Source organism: Bemisia tabaci, chromosome 10, assembly GCF_918797505.1.
Source record: "Bemisia tabaci chromosome 10, PGI_BMITA_v3".
Lineage (NCBI taxonomy): Eukaryota > Metazoa > Arthropoda > Insecta > Hemiptera > Aleyrodidae > Bemisia > Bemisia tabaci.
The window spans coordinates 68,577-90,090 of NC_092802.1; the positions used below are offsets into that span (position 1 = coordinate 68,577).

At 38.4% G+C, this 21,514-nt stretch overlaps 2 protein-coding genes across 4 annotated transcripts in view; one reads left to right on the top strand and one right to left on the bottom strand.

Annotated features, from left to right (window-relative positions):
* Positions 1–3,520, top strand: part of LOC109038309 (trypsin-1) — a 52,759-nt gene extending 49,239 nt beyond the window's left edge. For both annotated transcript variants that reach the window (XM_019053333.2, XM_019053332.2), the window contains exon 8: positions 912–3,520. In XM_019053333.2, the coding sequence (XP_018908878.2) occupies positions 912–1,082 (171 nt within the window). In that variant the 3' untranslated portion in view covers positions 1,083–3,520. The remainder of the gene's footprint in view (positions 1–911) is intronic.
* Positions 3,127–19,987, bottom strand: LOC109038310 (serine-arginine protein 55). 2 transcript variants are annotated; one of them, XM_019053335.2, is made up of 9 exons: positions 19,805–19,987; positions 15,261–15,387; positions 14,787–14,857; positions 13,428–13,544; positions 12,393–12,462; positions 7,952–8,025; positions 7,154–7,351; positions 5,640–5,879; positions 3,127–4,624 (listed from the first exon to the last, which is right to left on the bottom strand). In XM_019053335.2, the coding sequence occupies exons 2-9, from the start codon at positions 15,384–15,386 to the stop codon at positions 4,537–4,539; spliced, it is 984 nt and encodes a 327-aa protein (XP_018908880.1). In that variant the 5' UTR covers position 15,387; positions 19,805–19,987; the 3' UTR covers positions 3,127–4,536. The 2 variants fall into 2 exon arrangements, with proteins under 2 accessions (XP_018908880.1, XP_018908879.1); XM_019053334.2 differs by having other exon boundaries at positions 12,393–12,468.
* Positions 19,988–21,514: the final 1,527 nt, after the last annotated feature.

Below are 21,514 nucleotides of genomic sequence, written 5' to 3' on the forward strand. Positions count from 1 at the left end.
CACGACAATGTAGAAAGGTTTCCAAAATTTCAGGTTGAAATCCGTAAAAACTACTAAAATCGTGGAGGAAACACGTAGGTAGGTAAAAACAGCGTAAGTTGTGGAGGGATGATAGGAAAAATAAATTTTCCTTGGTCCTTTCACGTTTTGCATAGGTAATCTTTTCACAACTTTTCATTCGCTCTCATCAAGTTGCAGGAAATGTAGAAAAGGTCCTGAAAAAGTGGAAAGCCTATACATACATTCATGTGGAAAACAGGGAAATCTTCAAGCAGTCTTTTCCCGATTTTGCAATGGTAAATTCATCAGAGCGGTGACCACCTCTGATTTCTTACTTCCGATGAAGCAAGAAACGAGACTCTGTCAATCGAAATCCATGAATACAGCTATATAGTTTGAAATTCCCCGCGAATCGCGTTCTTTGAATCGTCCACCTCAATGCGCTAGTATCACGGACCTCTACGCGGACTGATGCGGAGACGTGCAGCATTTTCAGCCCTTAAAAATTCTACCTCCTACCCTTATTTTTTGGGTCTTTTCACAAAATCGGGGCCTTTCCACATTTTCACGCGATCACCCGGGCGCGTGATCGGGCATTTGCTGCACCCCTGCGAAAGATGAACGATTTAAGTACCTACTCGTCAAGGAGAGTTATCAAAATTTTTTGAAGTGGTCAAAATCTATTTGAAAGTTTTGAAATAATTTTTTCGGTGGGAAAATTCTTAGAAATCTTCCAAGCTGATTGGAAACATTGGGACTACGCCATTTTTCAAGAGTAGGTACCTGAAGGGTAGCTGAGAAAAGTTGAAAGAAGAAAAGTGAGGTTTGAGAAGAGCCGATGAGTCAAATATCTTTGTTTTGAAAAGACACGTAGGTGCGAGAATGTTTTCATGTTAAATGTCTTATTACAGGGTGATTCAGGGAGTCCTCTCGTTGTGCAAGATGACCTTAATGGACGTTGGATTTTGGCCGGTATTACGAGCGCCGGGTTTGGATGTGCAGTCGACCACCAGCCAGGGATATACCATAAGGTTGCCCTCACAACTAACTGGATTTTGAAAATTCTCCAAGAGGACCCGTGACCCAATTGACCCTCTCTCCTATTGATAAAATTTTAAGTTAGAAAAGTCTCAAATTAGTACTCATACTTTTTATTTTTCGCCCGAATTCACAACGGGTGAGAAAGTAAAAGTGTGAGTACTGTGCTGATACAACCCAATAAAGGAGGAAAAAGGAGCATAAGTCTCAAGTTTTTTTTTCTGGGAGGGCACTAAACCTTAAATAAAGAGGTGACTGAAGTTATACTTTTTACTGGCTTTGCACATCGTTGGCTACTATTTTGCTTACTTCCAGTGACAGAAAAGCCACTAAAGTCAAAGTAGGTAGCACAGATTGAGATTAATTCCTACTACATGGTAAAGTTATTACTACTAGGCCAGTGTTGTGTATGTTGTATATTCACTGGTTGAAGGGGCTCCTCCGATTGAAATTTATTGTGATAAAATAGAATCTGTCGATTCCAAAACGACCCATCTTGGGCAAATGAAATTTTCCGGGTGATGAAAACTGCGTAACAGCCGGAGAAAGAGTGTTTCTCCATAAACAAAGTAAGCCCAGGAAAAACCCGAGTTGGGTCGTTTTAGAACTGAAAGATTCAATTTAAAAAGGCTGCAATTTCCTTGGCATCGCAAATTGCTTACCTTTCTCACACATAAGGGCACTTGATCGATCATTTAGAGTCAATATTAATTGACCAAATGATCTAAAAATGCTGCATTTTTATTGCATTGAATTACAAAATTGATTTAATATTTCTGTTGCCCTGTGCTACTTGAAAATAGAGGCTTCCTATGAAGTTGGACTAAAATTGATTCTAGTAAACAGTATGCAGTCTTTCGGTAGGAACCACCAAAACCAAGTTAAATTGTGAAAGACTTCCTCTAAAATTATGTAATAAGATGAGTTGCCAATTCACTCTCTTTTTTTGTTGAGTAAAGAATTTTACAATGAGGGCTTATAATTGGATGATATGCATACCAACACCAGCGCAAAGAAATTGAGAGCAAAAAAGGTTAATAAAGCAACAACTTTGATTTCTTACAGGAAAATGCCTTGAAAAATGATGGCAATTGACATTATTTCTGTGCCATTGCAGCCAACAGGCAGTAAGGATTTTCATCGACATCTTAAATTGACAAGTGCCATAAAATTTCAGCTGAAGTTACACGAGGCAGGGAAAAAAAGAGGGAGATCTAATCCAACAGAGGTCAGTTATTCAACTATCAGTGTCGGTGAAAATAATTGTGTGAGACCACCTGATAGAGCAGAAGCATGTTGAGTGAAAGTGGGATACTTAACAATAGGCTCAGAAGATATAACTAGAGATATTTGATGGATGTTTATAGGAAACTTAATAGTGTAATTTCTTCAAAGATCCTTGGAGCCCTCCTACATTATCTTCACTATCCCTGGTGGTGGGTTATCTAGACAACAACTGATTTCAATAGCCCATCACTGCATTGTAAAAAAAATGTATTCCACTATTGTTGGTGTAAATTGAAATAATTTATTGTAATAAAACTTGTTTTCGTTAAAAAAAAAAAAAAAAAAAAAAAAAAAAAAAAAAAAAAACTTGTAAATTAATTTGTATGTTGATACCTCCTATCAATCATGACTAGACAAAATAACATCTCTCCTAGCAAATGTTAATAATAGATCGTATTCAATACATCAAACGGGTTAGTTTGTATCAATATTGATTGGTTCAAAACATAAACATAGCCTAAAAAGTCAATTGAGTAATCTGACAGAACAGGTTTTTTGTGATAGCATTAGATTTTAGCATTGCATAGATTTTTTATTTGCATGAGTACTAATTGGCCACGGGTAGTGAAATTGCAAGGAATTTTCTCAGTATCAGCTTATCTGACAAACATATTAAGATTTTGGTTTGAGGTTATGTTCTATTGTTTTGAACCAAACGATACATCGATCCACTGTCGAATACAATCCATAAATAATTATGGTTCCTTATTATTAATGATTGTAATAAATTCTTCTATGAGAGTCCAAGCCAGCTTCTGTTTGAAAAATCATAAGGTGACAGAAGAATAACTAATAAAAGGATTTAAGGTTATTTTCACTGTAATTCCAAGTAAATACAAAATAAAGTTCACAAAACGAATGATAAAGGAGAGATAAACAGGGTGGGCTACAACATAATCCAAGGGTCAGAAAAACCAACTAAAAGTCTTAGTTGAGGTGTTGATGGTTTTAAAATATCATCTGTTCAGTCATGTCTGCTAGATGAGACTTGCTGATAAAACATTGCAAGTTAAAAAAAAAAAAAACCAGTGGATGAAGTACAGAAATTCTTGTCAGAAGTAATTACTTTGCATATTGAACACTAAATGCTTGAAATACACACATTCTTCTTTCTCTAAAAATACTGAATACTCGCACTTACTCTTTCACATACTAGCGTGATGGAATATCAAGAAATATTCAAGGATAAGTCTCTTTAGAGGAAAAAATATTTAACATATGAAAATAAATCTTAATTGATGAAAAGAGGGATCAAGTTTTTCTCATAAGTGGAAACTGTAGGCTCAAATGACCTTGTGATGAATGATGCAGGTTACGTAAACTTAACCAAACGAGGAAGGAGCAACATAAATTTTGATTTACAACATTTTCAAGCAAGTATGTAACATATAGTGCGGGTAACTCAATGCAAAGAGATTACACATTAAGAGCTAATACAGAGATAACACTCATTGGAAACATAATATCAGTAATTATAAATTTAATCAAAAATAAAATCAAAAAGGCAGAGAAGAAATGCTTGAAGTTCAGTACTCTGAAAATAGCATGAAGGACAAAAAGGAGAAAATTAAGTGTTTGATGATACAGCATTTTCATTACTCTCAAATTTCCGACAAATTAAGAAAAACACGATTTTCAAGTTGTATCGCACAAAATGACATCAAATCAATTCAGTGATTTTTTAAGATTTCACAGAGGCAAAAACCATTACCATTCTACAGCAAAGGGGGGGGGGGACCCTCTCTCAAGGTTCCTACAAGGATGTGTCATTCTTTTTTTATCCGTCAATGTATGTCAAAAACAATACTGTGATAAGATCCAAGTCCTAATAATGCTCATAAAATGAGAAGGGGGGGGGGGACTTATGATTGTTAGCAAATTAACTCTAATGTGTTACTCACTTTTAGTGAAGTTGCCACACTGAGTTAGAAAACACTATTGAGATAATTCTGCACCCCTCTAAATACTTTCTATACAAGTTGTACAGATCCCGACATGAGCAAGGACTGGACTATACAGAACTAATAATTATCATTACGTGATTGAAAAACTCAAAATACCTAAGTTTAAGGGGAGAAAAAGCAATTCTGGAATATTAACACTATCTTCCAAACTTTGTTCCGTTTTGGGTCTCATTTGTCCATAAAATTTTGCTTCCTTGCTGTGTGTCTGTTCACAAAGAGAACTTCTCGTAACAAGTTTGATCACAGTTTAATCGTCATCGCCGGATCTGTCTCCATTCTTCATGCCTGGGCTGGCAGAGCGGTCTTTGCGTGGTGACTCAGAGTAGCGCCTATCACTGAAAAAAAAGGAAATCCTTCAATCAATAACAAGTAATAAAAATATAAATGTATGAGGAAATTCAACTATTGGAAATCACTCACATTAAAAAGATTTTTAAATAATTCATGGGTGAGCAGTGATAAAATTCAGACATTATATTATTCTTCAGGTTGGTAAACAGTTGATAAAGAGTAGATAGGGTTGTCACAAAATTGAGAGAATGAATTTTCCTAGTATTTCTCTAATTTTCCTGATACATTTCGGTGAAACTCCCTGACAAATGAAGATGAGCCGAATGGTTAAAAAAACATTATTTAAAACAAATTTCAGGCACAATTTCATTGCTTGAAACATCAAATTCATTCTAGACAGCAAATAAAGGCAAATGAACAATTTTTCCTGTACACTTTCGTCATTTTCCCTGACATTTCCAGCTTTTCCCCGACTTTCTAAAATTCTCAGACATATTTTTCCTCAACTGTGGCAAGCCTGATTCAAGCTCTTTTCCTAAAATACGCTGAGTACAGGTGTGTGTGGAAAAGCAATTGTATTTTTCTTGACTTGTTACAAAATATTTTTTCCTGACTTTAATAAAGAATTTTAATCTACCTATTTATCATCAAATCAACAGTACAAATGGCAAAGCTCCACAATTAGTCAGATTATGGCAAACTACCAACTTAAATAAAGCTTTAATACTTGGTTAATAAACCCTCTATATCTCTGGTCTGATTTCACAGAAATAGTAAATAAAATTTTGAACAACGTTTATAAATTCCTTAGTGTTCAAATACTTATAAACAGCTAATTTCAATGAATTAGAAGAGTTAAAAAGATTTCCTGCTCTAGCTTTGACCTTACAGGTATCTGTATTTGTGGCTGACTGAGATTTCCTGGATCAGGAAACCTTGGTTACAACAAAAAAAAATAAAAAAAATAAAAAAAAATAAAAATAAAAAACAAATTAGATTATTTCTACTCTCACTCTCTCACAAAACAAAAGAGGATACAAATCATATGGAGACACACACCTGTCAGCTGAGGGTGAACGAGCCTTGGAGCGTTTCTTAACAGGAGATCTTGAGTGGCTCTTGGAGTGCGAGGAGCTGGATCGCGAGTGTTTCTTAGGAGCAGGAGAACGAGATCGGGAGCGCTTCTTGGATGGTGATCGTGATGATTTGTCTGCCACTGGTGAACGAGACCTTGAGGGGGATTTTGAGTCGCGCTTCTTTGCTGGTGAGCGAGATCGCGATCGGGACTTGCGGGCAGATCTTAAGTCACAAAAATGAAAGAAAAAGATAAGAAATATGATTGGATAGGTACAAAAAAGTTAACAATTTAGGAGTCAGGATGTTTCGAAATAAATAATTTTTCTTAGTAAATTAATTATTTTGTGACAGAGCATGGGTAACTTTGAAGTCAGGAAAAAGTGTTTTGCTTGTCGAGCAACCAATAAATAACATAGTTCAATGTCGTCTTGTCACTCCACTCTGTTTGGACAACAGACAATGTTTTCTCGGATGGGAAAACAGCTTCTCTCAAACAGAGCTTTGCAGAGGCTCAGATGAAGAAATCTAGTGAATCTTGCTTAAACCTTTGCCTCCTACAGACGAGTATACTTGTCATCGAAAAACCGCACTGAGCCCCTATGGACAAGTACACTCCTCTTGCAACCTTCATCATATTTGCCGCTCTAGCGGGCCCGTTTCTGATTGAAAAAGGCACATGGGTAGTGCTATCTGTTGGCAATGAAATGGACTATTTGTTGAAATGGGTTTCGACAGGCTGCGCCACTGTTGCTTATCACTTTTACTTGTTTGTTCATGTTGAAATCCTGTATACAAATACCTAACCTATGGTGTGAGTGCGGTCGGCGAATTCCTAACTCAGAGGGCAAAAGGTTGATTCTCATGGGCAGAGCACTTGTTCATTCTGTAAATTTCTGATCTATTTATTCGAAGACTCAAATTACCATTGTTTTCAACAACAATTTAAGCTAAGCTAGGGTTCACAAGGACTTTTGTCAGAATGATCTTCAGATTCAGTCATTATTCTCAGTGTAATTCCCGGAGACAAGAGACCCTCCAGTATCTTGGCAATGGTGGAGCTTTTACTTTCCGGACTTCAGCATTCTACTGCAGACTTACCTACATGGTTGATGTTTAACAACTTGTTGGCAGTTTCGTTTCGCAAACGAGCCAAAGTTTGGGAGACTTGTTTGGCTCATAACGTCACCTGAAGCTCATCATCCACCATGTAGGTAGGTCAACAGCCGAAAAAAGAGTGATGACTATACCTCCCTTGTAATTGTCTATAAGAAAATGTTGAATCCCCGAAAGTAAAAGCTTCCACCTGTCGCCAAGAAGACAATGGGGGGGTCTCTTGTCTTCAATAATTCCCCTGATTTTTATGTGGGCTGAAATTACAAGTTTGATTGAATTTAAAGGGTCTTTGATCAATGCCTGCTGAACTTGGATAAATAATCAAAGAGGCAGTATTATTTTTTGTGACTCAGAGAGAAACAAAGAAAAAGCCAGGAACTTACTTGGAGCGGCTACGAGACCTACTGCGATTGGATCTGGAGCGAGATCGGGAACGAGACCTTGAGCGAGATGATGAACTGTAGGATCTGCGGGACTTCCGTTTGTCTTCTATTAAACGAATGCGACGTCCATTGAGTTCAGTTCCATCCAGTTTCTCAATGGCAGTTTTCATCTCTGAGTAAGAGGTAAATTCAACGACTCTATAAAAAAAAAAAAAAAAAAAAACCATACAGGCATAATTATTTCTCATGATCATCAAAGGTAGACTGCGAGGGATAATATACATTAAAAAATAATCTACTAGGAATAGACTCATTGGAAATCATACATGGATTCATTTATCATCTGCGCTGCACCTTTCGGTGATTCTTGTACCCTCTGTTTGATGCAGAATATGGTTAACCCTGTCAACGTACATGACTGAGGAACAGTTTTAGTGATTCTGGAAGGAATTTTTGTATTGGAATTAAATGATTTATTAATTGATTTTTTCCTTTCAATTTAGACCAGCGATTCCAAGGTATGATTCATCTTTGATGACCAACTTTCCTGACTTAATACTAACTTTTTGAGGTTTTTAAGTACAAAATCTTTGACTTTCCCATGTTCCTAAGGACACGATTTCTCATATCTTCCTTTCACAAACTACTTCAGAGTCTCTTACAGCCCTGTGGAAAATATGTACCCAAAATATTGAAGCGGACAATGTGTAACATTATTCTCTTCCATATCTAGATACTACATTTAGAATGAGGATCTTTCAGGATAGTTTTAGGAATTAAAATAAAATTCTAACTCACCCTTCATTGCGATTGATTCTGTGAGCATCTGCATAACTGACTTCTCCAGCCTTTCGCATGAAATCTTTCAAGTCCTGGAATGAGCAAGCAAACGGTTATTAGTGACAAATAATATAATTTTTGAGGAACTACTTGAAAAGAGATATCATAGACGGTTAAAGTGAAAAATATTTGAGAGTGAGAGGGGACTTCAATGAAGTATCACAATCGGACGCCAAGCTTCGATTGGGTGGTGAGACTTGGAGTCAAAAATGTTGTTCAAGGAAAGAATAACGAGGTCACACTATTGAGTATATTCTGTAGGAATTATTGACCTCCAGGACAGTGCTCTTGTCACGTGAAAATTCTTTGAGCATCAGAGCTTAAGGTTCTGACAGTCCTGGATTCTTTCCTGAAACAACTTCCGATCGCACCAGGGAAATCTGTCAACTGTGTGATTCAAAGGTTAAACTGATCTGATTGTGTACATGTTCGATTCAACTTTCGAAGTAAGATTTGGAAATTGTTGACAATTATCATGATATTTTGGATCTTCATCGATTTTCGTTTTAAGAAAATTCACATTCCCAGAGCAGCTAGAGCTCAGCAAAACATGTGACTAACTCGTCTCCCCGCTCCTCATTAGTTTCATGTTTTACATTTGCTTCAACAACAGAGAAGAGCAAAATGTAGTAACTCCTGATGATAAAGATCCAACTTAAACTGTAACATCATGACAATAATGTTGTTTTCAATGATCAGTTACGGTTCCGAACATAGGTAACTTGCCTCGCTTGCTTTCACCTAATCCCTCATGCCCAGTCTTATCCTGTGAGCTGTGAAAAGTGTAATTTTTTTCCCCTCAAATTCTATTGTAGATATGAATTTTTTGTACACATTTTCGAACGGATCGATTAAAATATTTTGGAAATACATCGTGATTTTTGGAATCGTATTTTAGAGAGAGAAAACTTCACATGTGGGTCAAATAAAAGCAAGCACGATTATTAGCCTGGCCAAGGTCACTCCTATCAGCTGCAATTGTCAAGTTTCATGAACCATGATTAGATGAGTCCATAGACATCTAGTCAGGGCAAAATCCTGTGATTCTCGAGAGACAATCTTCCAAGATTTGTGAGAGAAAAACCCAATTCTTCTAGTAAAATATAATTTTTGGCCACTAATGTAGTTTAATACAAACGCACTGACTTTGCACCTCTTAAAAGTTTCAAAACCATCAAATATGTACCAGATCCTACCAGAGAGGCAATTTCCACGACCAAGAGACGCTATTCTAATCTTAATGTAAACCTAGCACCTCCCTTGTAATGGTCGAAGTTTTAGATAGGAAAAAGATAGTTTAGCTTTGTAACTGAGAGACCGGCCAAAAAAGGGTTGAAGACCATAATGCATATTTCTGGAATGTAAGCTTCTCCAATTAATTTCATTTCAGCTTTCCTCATTAGACATGGGTGAGATGTTCTAGGACTATACATCTTTAATTTTTCGGATGACAACAAATATCAGAAATTCCATGACCAAATTGGCCTTGTTGAAAGTTCATCTGGACCTAAGGTCACTTTAATAGCCAGTGTCTCAATGAAATGGTGAGAGCAGGAATGAGAGGAAGTTAACAGAAAAAAGCGTAGGAGGGAAAAAATTAAAAAAGAAGGAAAACCGAAGCGAATGGGGACGGGGAGACCCGAAATACAAAAAAACCGTAGAAGCGTCAAACTAAAAACCACGCAGTGGAGTTTTGGAGTTGGTGCAATTTATACTTCCAGCCCATCCAGTGAGAGAAGATTTTGAAGTGACAGTCTGCACATGCTTATCCTATGCTTTTCCTGTGTGGCGACCAATTACATCATAATTGTAATCAGTCTTGAGGCTGGGTTGCATAATCACTGTTGATTTCCATCTTTCGCCTTCCTTTCATCCAGGCTGTGAAGATTATGATATCCAGGGTCCAATCTTTCACCGTGTGGTCCCATTGTGAGCTGATTGCAGTTTGTAACTTCTTGGTAGAATGCCATTCAGTATTCTCAGGTTTATATCAAGGGCGCTAACACTTGTCATTTCCCTTCTTCAGTTTGTGAGTCCATCGTCATAATCACTTTGTCAGAAGTTTTCTGGAGCACCAGAATGGGTAAAACTCTTCCCAATTTTGTCGATCTGCCTTTAATAGGAGAAGTTGCATGACCATGTCTAAGACAATCAAAGCCTTGAAGACGATATTATTTCCAAATCTTGATACTCCATATTGAATCCCAGCCAGGAGGAGTTTCTTGAAGCTAACAACATCCTCTGGCAGTGTTGACAGAGATACAGAGCGTGGGAGAACCGAATTGACGATGATGATTTCCAGTTTGATTTTGAGGCGAAATTTCAAAATACGAGTGTGATTTATACAAGGACAGTTACTTAAAACATTTTGCAAATTAAGAAGATGGAGAAAAATTATTTTACCGCGAAATTAAAAAAATAAAAATTTAGGGGAAACGAAAAAATGGGAATAACCGTTGATTTAAATTTGAATTTAAGGGGTCAAATAATTAAAGACGAAAAAGTAAAAAAACACCACATGTGGCAGGGTCGCAGATATTCGAGACAGATCTCAGGAGAGAGAGGAAGGGAAGGTTTGGATAAGAATAGATATAACGAGAAACGTAGAACAACAAAAGCATTGACAATTACCTGCATGATTCTCCTTAAACGCCTGCTTCAGTGAGGAGGTTAAAGGAGCTTAAGAACAGACAGACAGAACAGATAGACAACGCCTGGCTCCATCAGATATCACGGGTCTAGGGTGATGCACATTGTGTCTAGGGCGATGAGCATTGCGTCAAAGGGGCTAAGGCGCGGGGGAGGCCATGTTCCGAGGAACTTGCATTATGGGATGCGAATACCGTGGCAAAATGAGCGCGGTCCGTCACAGGTGGACCATGGAGTTGGCTTCGGGTCCAGTAGGCTTCGAGCCGTGTGGCCTTGGAGTTTCTGCACTTGAACGAGCGAGCGATTTTACCGAAATGCCTTCATGTCCGTCATACCTGGTCGGTGATGCCTCAAGTTGCTACGCTCTTTAAAAGTCAAAATTTTATGTTTATATAGCTCATTTTACACACAACATTCACCTTTTGACTTACCGTCTGCAGGAGCTCTAAGCTCATGAGAGCCCTGCCGTTCAAACGGAAGCTCCTGCCTATTCTCTCACCCAACTTTCACTGACTATACAGAGCCTAACCATTCCCATACTTATATCTAACCCTGTTAGCTCTTGTCTTTGTGAGAGTAAAAACCGTGTATTGCAGCAGTCAAAAAGCTAAGATTTCCATTATTAAAGACTAAGAAATTCAGGAAGGTGACACACTTTCACTCTCTGCAGTTTTCCATGCGGCACTGTTCCAAGTTTGAGATGATGACGATACGAGAATATTCCAGCATTTGTCGAGTTATTCCATGATCATCACAGGCACTTCGAACCCTGGGTGAGGACTGATCATCATTGCGGCGTTGCAGGCTTTGCGTCGGTTTGTGGCATAGACCGTGGACGAAGGTTTGAACACTGATGCATTGCAAGTTGCAGCGAAGATTCTTCCCAGTTGTAGTTAGGTTCTATTTTCTTGAACGGAGACTTCAGTGTGTCACTTTCCATGAATCTTAGACGAGGATGTGAAAAGAAAAATGACATGGATATTTGACAAGTTTGGCCAACTAATTAGACAGTTTACAGGAACATACTTTAAATGATCTTTGAATTGTAATTTTGAAATGGTAAAGAGATTAAAAAACCCATTTTCTCTATGGAAAAAGTCAATCAAAAAGAGATTTCAATAAACAATTCTATAAGTGCTCGAGTGCAATCTAGGAGACGTAATGGCTGAATGTAATTAATAAAAAAAGAAAATAGGGAACAGCCGAGAGACGAACAAAAAGTTAGTTTCAAAGAAGGAAGAGGTTAGCTTATGGACTGCTGCAATTTGTAAGGAAACAATTTGTTTCAAAACTTATCTTAGGTGCAGACGTGAAAATTTGAGAACTACGATGCTGGAACATCAGGAAAAAACTGTATTACCCAAAACTACCTTGAGGTGCCTGCCGCCATTGATGAATTTCATTAAGATAGTGGGGGCAATGAGTAGCAGAAGTCAGTTTTGAAACACAAACCTGACTCCTGAAAATCTCATAGGCGACAGAAAAAAATTTCACTAAAACTTCCAAAGCTTTTAAATTACTAGGTCCCTCCAAAAAATTGGTCCCCCCTCTTCTTGAGAGATGGAATAACTTTAGCTGTACTTCTAGATGTGTTAATTTATATGGTCCAGCAGGCACCTTCACCTCAACACCATGAGAAGCACCCAGTAAGTGGCCAAGTTGCTTGTAGTCACAAGAAGCTAATCCAGCAAAAATTAGACATCTGATAATAATCCAAAGATACAGTACGAAGTGGTGGCGTTTAAATTACCTGCCAGCTGATGCGACTGGATAGATTCTCAACGATGACTCTGTAATCTGTCCTTCTCGGTGGCCCGTACCTGAAACTCAAGTGATTTTTTCATCTTACGACCAGTTCACATATATAATCAAACATCAATATTTTTCAATCACAAGAGTACCCACACCCAAAAAAACCACATGAGCTAGGATCAGGATGCCGGGTATAATTTTCTTTTAGAAAACTTATTGAAGAAACAAATACTTTTTGGAAGTTTTTCAGGTGATCAGTTCAAAGGATATTAGTCCCTTCACATATATATGTTGATACCTGAGGTTCAAGCTCAAATGATAGCTCTCATTGTACTTAATTGAATGTTCCCTCCTTTCTGGCAAATAAAGTTCTCATTATTTAATAAGCTCTTGCATTCTTGCAACTCAATAAAAACGTCTGACAAGCGGGCAGAATGATGAAAAAATAATAATGTAGAATGCTTTTGATGCTTTTTTAAGGCTAAGCTGATCGCTTGCCACTCATCATGTGAGTTGTTTCACATGGATTATAATTTCTACATTTTGTGCTGTATGGCTCTTAGATGTGCTCTCTTAACCGTTTGCATTGATTCTATCAAGACTTACAAATATAACCCTCTCAAAATTTAGTTCATAACTAAGCTGGACTAATTGGATCGCATTTTGCAAAATTGAACTAAGAACATTACAATGTCTCTAAAAGATTGTGCAACTTTTTTATATCTTGCAAATATAAACCAATCATCTAAACGGGTTTAATCTTTACTTCCTAGTAATATTTTGCACGATTATAGTAATTTCATTATAAAGAATGCAAGTTGCACAGTTCTAGAAACATTTCATGGCTCTTGGTTCCTTTATGCAAAATGCAATTCAATTTGGAGGCATTTCTAAAGTTCATTATGATGCAATACATTATTTGTTGGCTGGTTATGGATGAGACAACATAATTGTCAACTGCACCTAGTTAAATTTTCTGCCCTAATTACTGGAACTCGAACACAATTAAGAGAGGTTGAGGATCGCAACTTACGTATCAGGAGTACGCCGACGTCCACCTCCATACCCGCCTCCACCACCTCCAAATCTGCCACCTCCACCAAATCCTCTTCGGGATCTGTCAGTACCTCGGGCTCGCTCTACAGTGATTCTGGAAATGGAAGAAAAACTTACTTTACTGTCGATACAAACTTCCTGGGGAACACAGCTGAATGAAAAGATGAAGGGGAAAAATTGCTTACATCCTTTGATACCAAAAAAAAATTCTTTGGTCTAATGGAGATGTTGCATGTGTGAGGAATTTGCGATTTGACTATTGATTTTTATGTAAAAGTTTGCGAGAGACACGATGGTGCCACTGGGTTTCTCTGGAAATACCCAAGCTCAAAACAAGCTCTCAAGTTGAGGGCGTAATGGAGGGGATATCCCACGCTATCCTGAGAGTCCACCTCTAAATCAAGACAAACTCTCCATGCAAAGATAGGGAACAAGTACATTAGCAGGGTTGCCGTGTTTTCAGTTGTAAGGTCCCCAAATAAAGCAGCAGCCCTGTCAATGTATTTGCTCCCTATCTTTGCATAGAGAGTTTGTCTTGATGTAGAGGGGGACTCTCAGGATAGCATGGGATATCCCCTCCATTTTGGCCTCAACTTGAAAGCTTTTTTTGAGCTTGGGAGTTACTTTCAGAGAAAACCAGTGGCATCATCGTGTTTCTCGCAAACTTTTACATAAAAATCAGTAGTCAAAACGCTAATTCCTCACACATGCAACATCTCCATTAACTAATCATTGTAAACATTCCTGAATGAAATGGGAAGTGATTAGTTGGGGGCAGGTATTGAAATAGGAATTAGATTGAGATACAAAGCATTACAAAAACAACACACCGCTGAAACTCAGTTTTGTTGACCCACACGACAGATTTTTAACACTTATCTGCACTACCAATTGAAACAATAATGTGACTCAGTTTGAATCCCCCCCCCCCCTTCTGCTGGCATTATGTGATGAACTGTGGAAAAATTACCATCTCATGTCGATTTTCCATCACTGATTCTTGAAAATTAGGTGCCATGCGTCTATTCTACCCTTGCGTCGTGCAGCCTTGAATGCTCGCTCCTTAATAGAGCATTACGTATTTTCCAACAGCCCTTTAGTAAGAATTCCTTTTATGCCTCGCTGAGAAAGGAAGCTAATCTTTTTTCAAGCTAAAGTTGTGAACACCAGGGGAGAAAGGGTCATTTGCTTGTTGATTCTAATTTCTTTTCATGGTGAGGAATAACACAAGGATGGAGTTCAGAAGTTAAGAGGAGTATTATTGCCACACTTCCTACTAGATAAGCAAAGAAAATGGTGTCCAATATCTGGTAGAAAAAGTGGTTTGAAGGCTTACCTTTCGCCCATGAGAGGCCTGCCATTCAGTTCATACACTGCGTCTTCAGCATCTCTGTTGTCTTCAAATTCCTGAAACAAATTACTTGGAGTTAAATTTCAGAAACTGGGAAGCAGGCAAAATTAAAAATGAACCAATGCACAACTTTGTATACAGGACACGAAAAGTTTTGCAAGCACCAATTCTCAGAAATTAAGACTTATAGGTGAAAAACATAATTTGCAAGACACTTCAAAAAATTATTTACGGAATCATATGTTAAGTCAGTAATATATCAATGTAATAAGGAGGCCCAAATCACAACTCTGATCTAAGTAAGAATCAGGCTTAAGAATGTGCAAGTGCTACTAAAGCACAATAAAATCTTGATGAATACTGATTAATCAGCAATTTTAAACCATGAATTCCATAATGCACCTCTTTAAGAAAAAGAAATTTCACATGAAATCTGTTTCCTTGAGGACAATAACTTACCACAAATCCATAGCCATTTTTCAATAATATGTCTCTGATCCGGCCATAGCCTTTGAAGAACTTTTCTAGGTCCTTTTCACGGCACCCATAGGGTAAACCTCCTACATAAACTCTGGAACCAACCATTCTGAAAGAAAAGAAAATTGAAATTAGACAAGAAATTGATACTATCGATAGGCTTTGAGTTTAGCAGAGATTCCTTCTTCACCCCGAAGGCTACGGCTGACAGAAAATCCTGCCACAGATCACCAGTAAGCAGGAGCGTGTCACCAATGCATATCTACTCCCAGCTCAGCAAGCCGAATATTGAAATTTTGTGTTTGTCAGGGAGGCTGACATAGATGACATGGGTTAAAAGGCAGAGCATGATTGGTCGGCTATGTCTTATCGCTGCTTTGTCTTGCCTATGTCGGGTTGAACTCACGACAAGCTATCGGTACCTCTTAAGTTTCCGACAGAATGTCGTCCATTCCACCTGACAAAGGCACAACAAAGCAGCGATGAGACATAGCCGACCAATCACACCTCGCCATTTAACCCATGTCATCTATGTCCGCCCGACAAACACTAAATTTCAATAATCGGCCCGCTGGTGGAGAAAGACAGAACTTCAATCGTCTTATACATTAAGTAGCAATTTCTCGCGAGCTGGCATGGCTTGGAGGTAGCATGCTCGCCTTCGATTTGTAAGGTCCTTGGCCACCATCATTCCAACAATTGAGGCATTGGATGCGAAAAGGGCACTTCTTGGTTGCTGTGTTTCAGAGTCTCCTCTAATATTTCATTCATTGTAAGGAAAGTGAATGCATCCATTTCACTAAGAATTTCACTGAATAATCCTTATGATTTGAAAATTTTCTATGGAGAGAATTCTGGCAAAATTACCCATTACTTAAATTCTTCTCAAAGGGATTAATTAGCACCAGAGATTCTGGAACACTGCAATCGAGAAGTGCTCTTTTTGCATCCAGTGCCTCGATTTTATACCATTAACGTACTACCGAAGTTATAAATGCCACAAGTGGTCATAGAGGAATATTTTTTTCCATAAAATGAGAGGCATGCATTTTGAAGCGCGCAATTGAAAAGGGCTCCTCTTGCTTCAGAGAAGCTCCTGGACCTAGGATGTGGGGCCCCTATTGGGCAGCTATTGTAGTGCTCACAATTTTTATTGTTATACTAGGGGGCTACGCCCCCTGGCCGCTACGCGGCCCAACCCTCTGAAGGCGCTCCGCGCCATCAATGGGCCGCTTCGCGGGCCCTATTTTTACCCTCCTATCGGTGTTAGTTTTATTTTTCCCTAAAAAAATTACGGAATGAGGTATACTCTCTTTACTTTTAGAATGAATTAATTTTGGTTTTGATGATATAAAGAACAAGTTTTTTTTTTGAAGTCAAAAGGACGCGTTTGGTATGACTAGCTTGATGAAATATTGCTAGTAAAACAACGAACATATGATAATCAGCTAAATTCAAGATTTCGGGTAAACGGGATCGGGAACCCCACACCATATTTTAATGGAGGGACGCTCCCGACGTCTTGACGAACTCGGCTACCGCTAGTCTTGAGGAAGTAAGGGCGAAAATCTTGAGTAGATAATAAGTGTTAGAGCTGATGCGCCTGGCTACCCTGCTACTGCGCAAACTCCTCCGACCACTGCGCATCCTCCGCGCATAGCGGTAGCAGTCTCGGAGCATTCTGAAAAATTCACTCACTTTTATAACGGTGATTTGTAAAAAACCTGGTCCTATTTCACAAAATCTGAATAGAGCGGGCTCATGGTGGCAATTACCGTCGTTTACCGCAAAAAACTTGGAAATCGGCCCGGTTTAGATCGCTCAAAACGAACTATGACAAAAAAATATAAATTTTACATTGTTTAAAATGGGAGAGGATCGCAACTTTACACTTAATATAAAAAAAACTAGGCCATATTTTGAAAATCTGAAAAGAGTTGGCTTTATCTAGAGACAATTAGCCCGTCGATAGCCGCAAAAATCATAAAAATCTGGCTTTGTAGAACGCCTTGGAACTAAGCAGGGATACCAGTTTCGCAAAATTAGGAGGCTTGAGAGCTTATAGTATAGATTTTGTTCATTCTGAAAAATAAATTATCTATCTATCTATCCCTACTTGTATACGTCTTACGGTTGTCCATTCTTAACCGATACTTCCAAAGTTTAGATACTTTTGTTCGATACTCAACAATATCGATACCATGTGGTATTGTTCCTCAGACCCCAATATCAATGATATCGATAAGTACTTCATCTGATATGGCCATGAAGAGGGCCTCTTTTTCTTTCTTAATGACCTCTCTTCCTTCTGTTCCACCTTCACTAGGCACTGTGACAAACGGAGTAATCAGGTTTTTCAAGATGATTATTCTAGTTGACAATGTTAAAAGGTCGGTTTGATAACCGCAGTACAGGGCTTATAATCGTTGACTAAGCATGGGAATAAGGACAGTTTTGAGAGAGGCATAAATCTGGCAGAATTAAATGGCCGACTGACATACGCACACTCCTTACAAAGGCAACATTTAGAAATAGTATCAATGGTATCGATACCTCAAAAGTATCGATACTTCAGCTCAATGCTTGATACCAGTATTGATGCTTTGAGTTGATACCAGTATCGATCCCGAGTTTCGACAGCCCTAATACGTGTATAAGGGAAGAGGTGTCGTCACCTAAGTTGACAGTTGTTTACTTTCGGTTTGCAAGCGCGAACAATAAATTTGGGCCTCTGAACAAAGCGGCGTTCGCTACTATCCACATTGAAAACATCAGCCTCATGATTGTATCATAAAAAAACTACTTATCAGTTATGATTTGCAACATTTTTGTGGTTGTGATTTCTGTGTGGCTAAAAATTAAAGTGTTACAAGGTTTGAAAGTATTAAAAAACTTATCTAGGCTTGTGTTCTTGCTTCTGAGAGAGCCAGATGTTTTCATGTGGATAGCAGTGGCGCGAAAACGCCTGCAAACCGAAAGTAAACAACCATCAACTTAGCTGATGACACCTCTACACAGAGTCCCTAATTTTACCTTGTCCGTCCAATAAACTGAGGAAAAGGCAAGCTCCAAAGACAGATATTAAAGTACCCTGGTGGGCAGTAAACATAAGTGTAAAGCTTTACACAGAGTAATTTCGATATTTCTTAATGTTATTTTTCTATTCCGTGTGGTCGTTTCACTTCAAATCCCTAATCCTAAAGATAAAAGAAGAAAAATTGTGCAGATTTTCCTTTAAAAAAACAGGGGAGTTTCAGTTTAAGAGATTCTGTCTTGGCCCCAAAGACTAGGGCTGTCAGCAAATGGCTGATGGCACATAGCTGACAGTTAAAATGATCATGAAAAAGGTTGAATCTATCCATCATTATTTCCCGAAGAACTTGATCTGCCGTGATTATCCTTTCTCTCCAACATGCTTTCAGAATGACCCGGTTCACAATTTTTCAGGTGTGCGCACTTTCGGCACCAGAAACTTTTTTTTCCCTGAGAAAGTGTAAGTACTTTCACACTCTGGGGGACACTTATCTACTTAGTAGCTTTCATTAAAAACAGAGTACCAATTTGCAAAACTCCCGCATTCTTCTATTAACCTTCAACGGCATCGGGTTATGACTTCAAAACAACACGTACTTTGGGTATTAAAAAATTGATCTCTGTCCTCGGTAGCATGGTTTTGAAAAGTTTCATTAGTTTTTTCTTTTCTTGAATAACTGAATTCTACTTAAATGTTTAAAATTTTGAAATGCAAATTGGTAAGTTCTCAGTTTTTAATGAAAGCTAGAAGATAGCCTACTTAGGGTCCCCCAAAATGTGAAATCCAAAATTAATTTAACAAACTGTAAAGGGTTAGGGGCATAGATTTTACAGACACTTTGTAGAGGGGTTGAAGAATTTGATGAAAAAGCAACCTTGAGCAAGCTGTCCACGATGATTGCTCTCTCAAAAGTCATTTCAGGCAACTGGAATTCGGCAGACAAGAGTACCTTAAGCATGTGCAGCACAGACAAGCTACATCTGTACCGGAGCTATGAAATGAACTTTCACCCTGGGGCGGGCATATGAAAGTACATGGACTAATTTAAGGGCCAGGGAGAAGACTCAATGTAATTACATTGCAGCTGTGTATTTGGTTGAGGTAGCTATAACGCTTGCGAGCGCAGAAATTATGACCCAACTTCTGAGGCGTTGGGCAACCAAACTTTCCTCTGTTGTCTGTTGAAGCAATTTTATGAGGCATAAAGCATAAAGCAGTACAGTGACAAGGCATAAAAAGAAGATGGAGTTGGCTAAGGCCTAAAAGGGAGCCCACCAGCTCCATACCAGCTCAAGGACAAAGACTGGTTGGACATGAGACGAGGTCCTACTGGAATTTTACCAAAGGGCAATAGGATTTGAGTGAAACTATGCAAAATTGGGGGTCATAATGAAATCCTAAAATTATCCGAAGTATAGAAATAAGGTTCGGTTCGAGATTCAACGTGGTGACACGTTGCGTAATGCCCGAGAAAAGGTAGTTGCTGACTTACCTGAGAATTGGTTCCTAAAAACGTACAAACACAGTTGTATTACACGAAAACACAAAAAACTAGCGAACCAATAAATAAAATCGATGAAAGAGAGACAAATAACTTGTTTAACAGTCACAAATTGAAGGGACGTGAACCTTCCAGACCACAAGCGGAACACAGAAGGCTCGGTAGCGATCAAAATGGCGCCCGTGCGTACAGAACAGAAAAGAGATATTTGTTGTGCCATGTTACCTGATAAGGCAGATAAATGATGTCACTCCTTGACTCCTCTCTAAAGCAAAATTTCTATCGTTGTACAGCTTGACAACAGCGTCAAATAGTGCCATACCAGCGCCGTCTGTTGGCCATATATGCAAATACTGAACACGCCTCCACAGTAAGACAACTGCAAAATAGAAAATATTTATGATTAAATTTTGATAATTTTTTTTGTATGTCTGGAAAGAAAATTGCTTGGTGATTAATGTGTTGAAAAAATACGGAAAATGGCAAAAGTATTGCATTATTTGAAAAGGGTGGGTCAGGAATCGAGATGCGCATCAAATGCATACAGAGCCTAACAGTTGAGTGATGGTGTAAGAGGTACAGAGTTGGCTACGCGAGTACACTCCATAAAACCGCGAAATTCGAATACATTCCTCGCGGGGAGTCACAACTCCACACTACCAGAGCGGCTCTCCACAGTATTTTCTCTTTCCAGGAACACATTGCAAACGCTTAACCGAGTTTCAAAGGCTAAACATGTGTTACTTGATGTGATATTATCTCCTTACCAACCCTGCAAGTCCTAGGCTCAGAGGCGATGAAGTCACCACTGACACTTAATTTGAAGAATATGACATGTCCTTAAAGGCAAGCCACAATGCGCGAACTTACAAGCCCATTGCAAAGGGATGAATAAGAATTTTTATGGGAGCTAAAGTGCATCCTCGTTTATGACATTCTTGGATAGTAAGCTCCTCATATTTCATTGGTAAAAGAAATTAGATGATCATGCAGCAAGAAAGACATGGTCTTTATATGCCGCCACAAATTCATGCTCATAGAATGAAATCCTGTTCACTGATATTCAATGCCAGCAAGGAGCTTGAGAAATCGCAATCCATTCTTAAATGAGGCAACCCAAAATTTCTGCTCAAATGGACTTCGTTTGCGATATAGGGAAAGTGACGAGCATTTTCACATGAAATTTTAAGATGCAGCGCTACCTTGAGCAATGAAAATCTTGCAATAGTTTGAGAAACAAGTATTGGCTTGCATCCATAAAAACAAAATAAGGCGAAAGATAAGATTGAAGTTGCAAATCAGGACACAAGTAATCCAATATCGGTATCAGACAGCTTTCTGAATTGGAATAGTTGGTTATTTTAATTTGATATAGTAGATTTAGGTAAGAATACTTACATTGATGTGATAAATTTTTTCATCCTCCCTGTTTCTTTAAAGGTTTATTCTCAATACGCCAGTAAAATAAATCTTCTACAGTGCACCCACAGTATATTACAGCTATAGAGTAAGGAGATACTTCACTGATAATGAATTTCAATTGACAGAACAAAAACAAAAAAACAGACCATTCTGTCACTCATTAGTAAATCATCGGTGCGAGACTCATTCAAAAATTTCGGAAAACATCATGCAAATCGTAATTTACCAATCAATGCTTTATACCTTCAAGAATTGCTGGCAGTATCATATGAAAAAGGT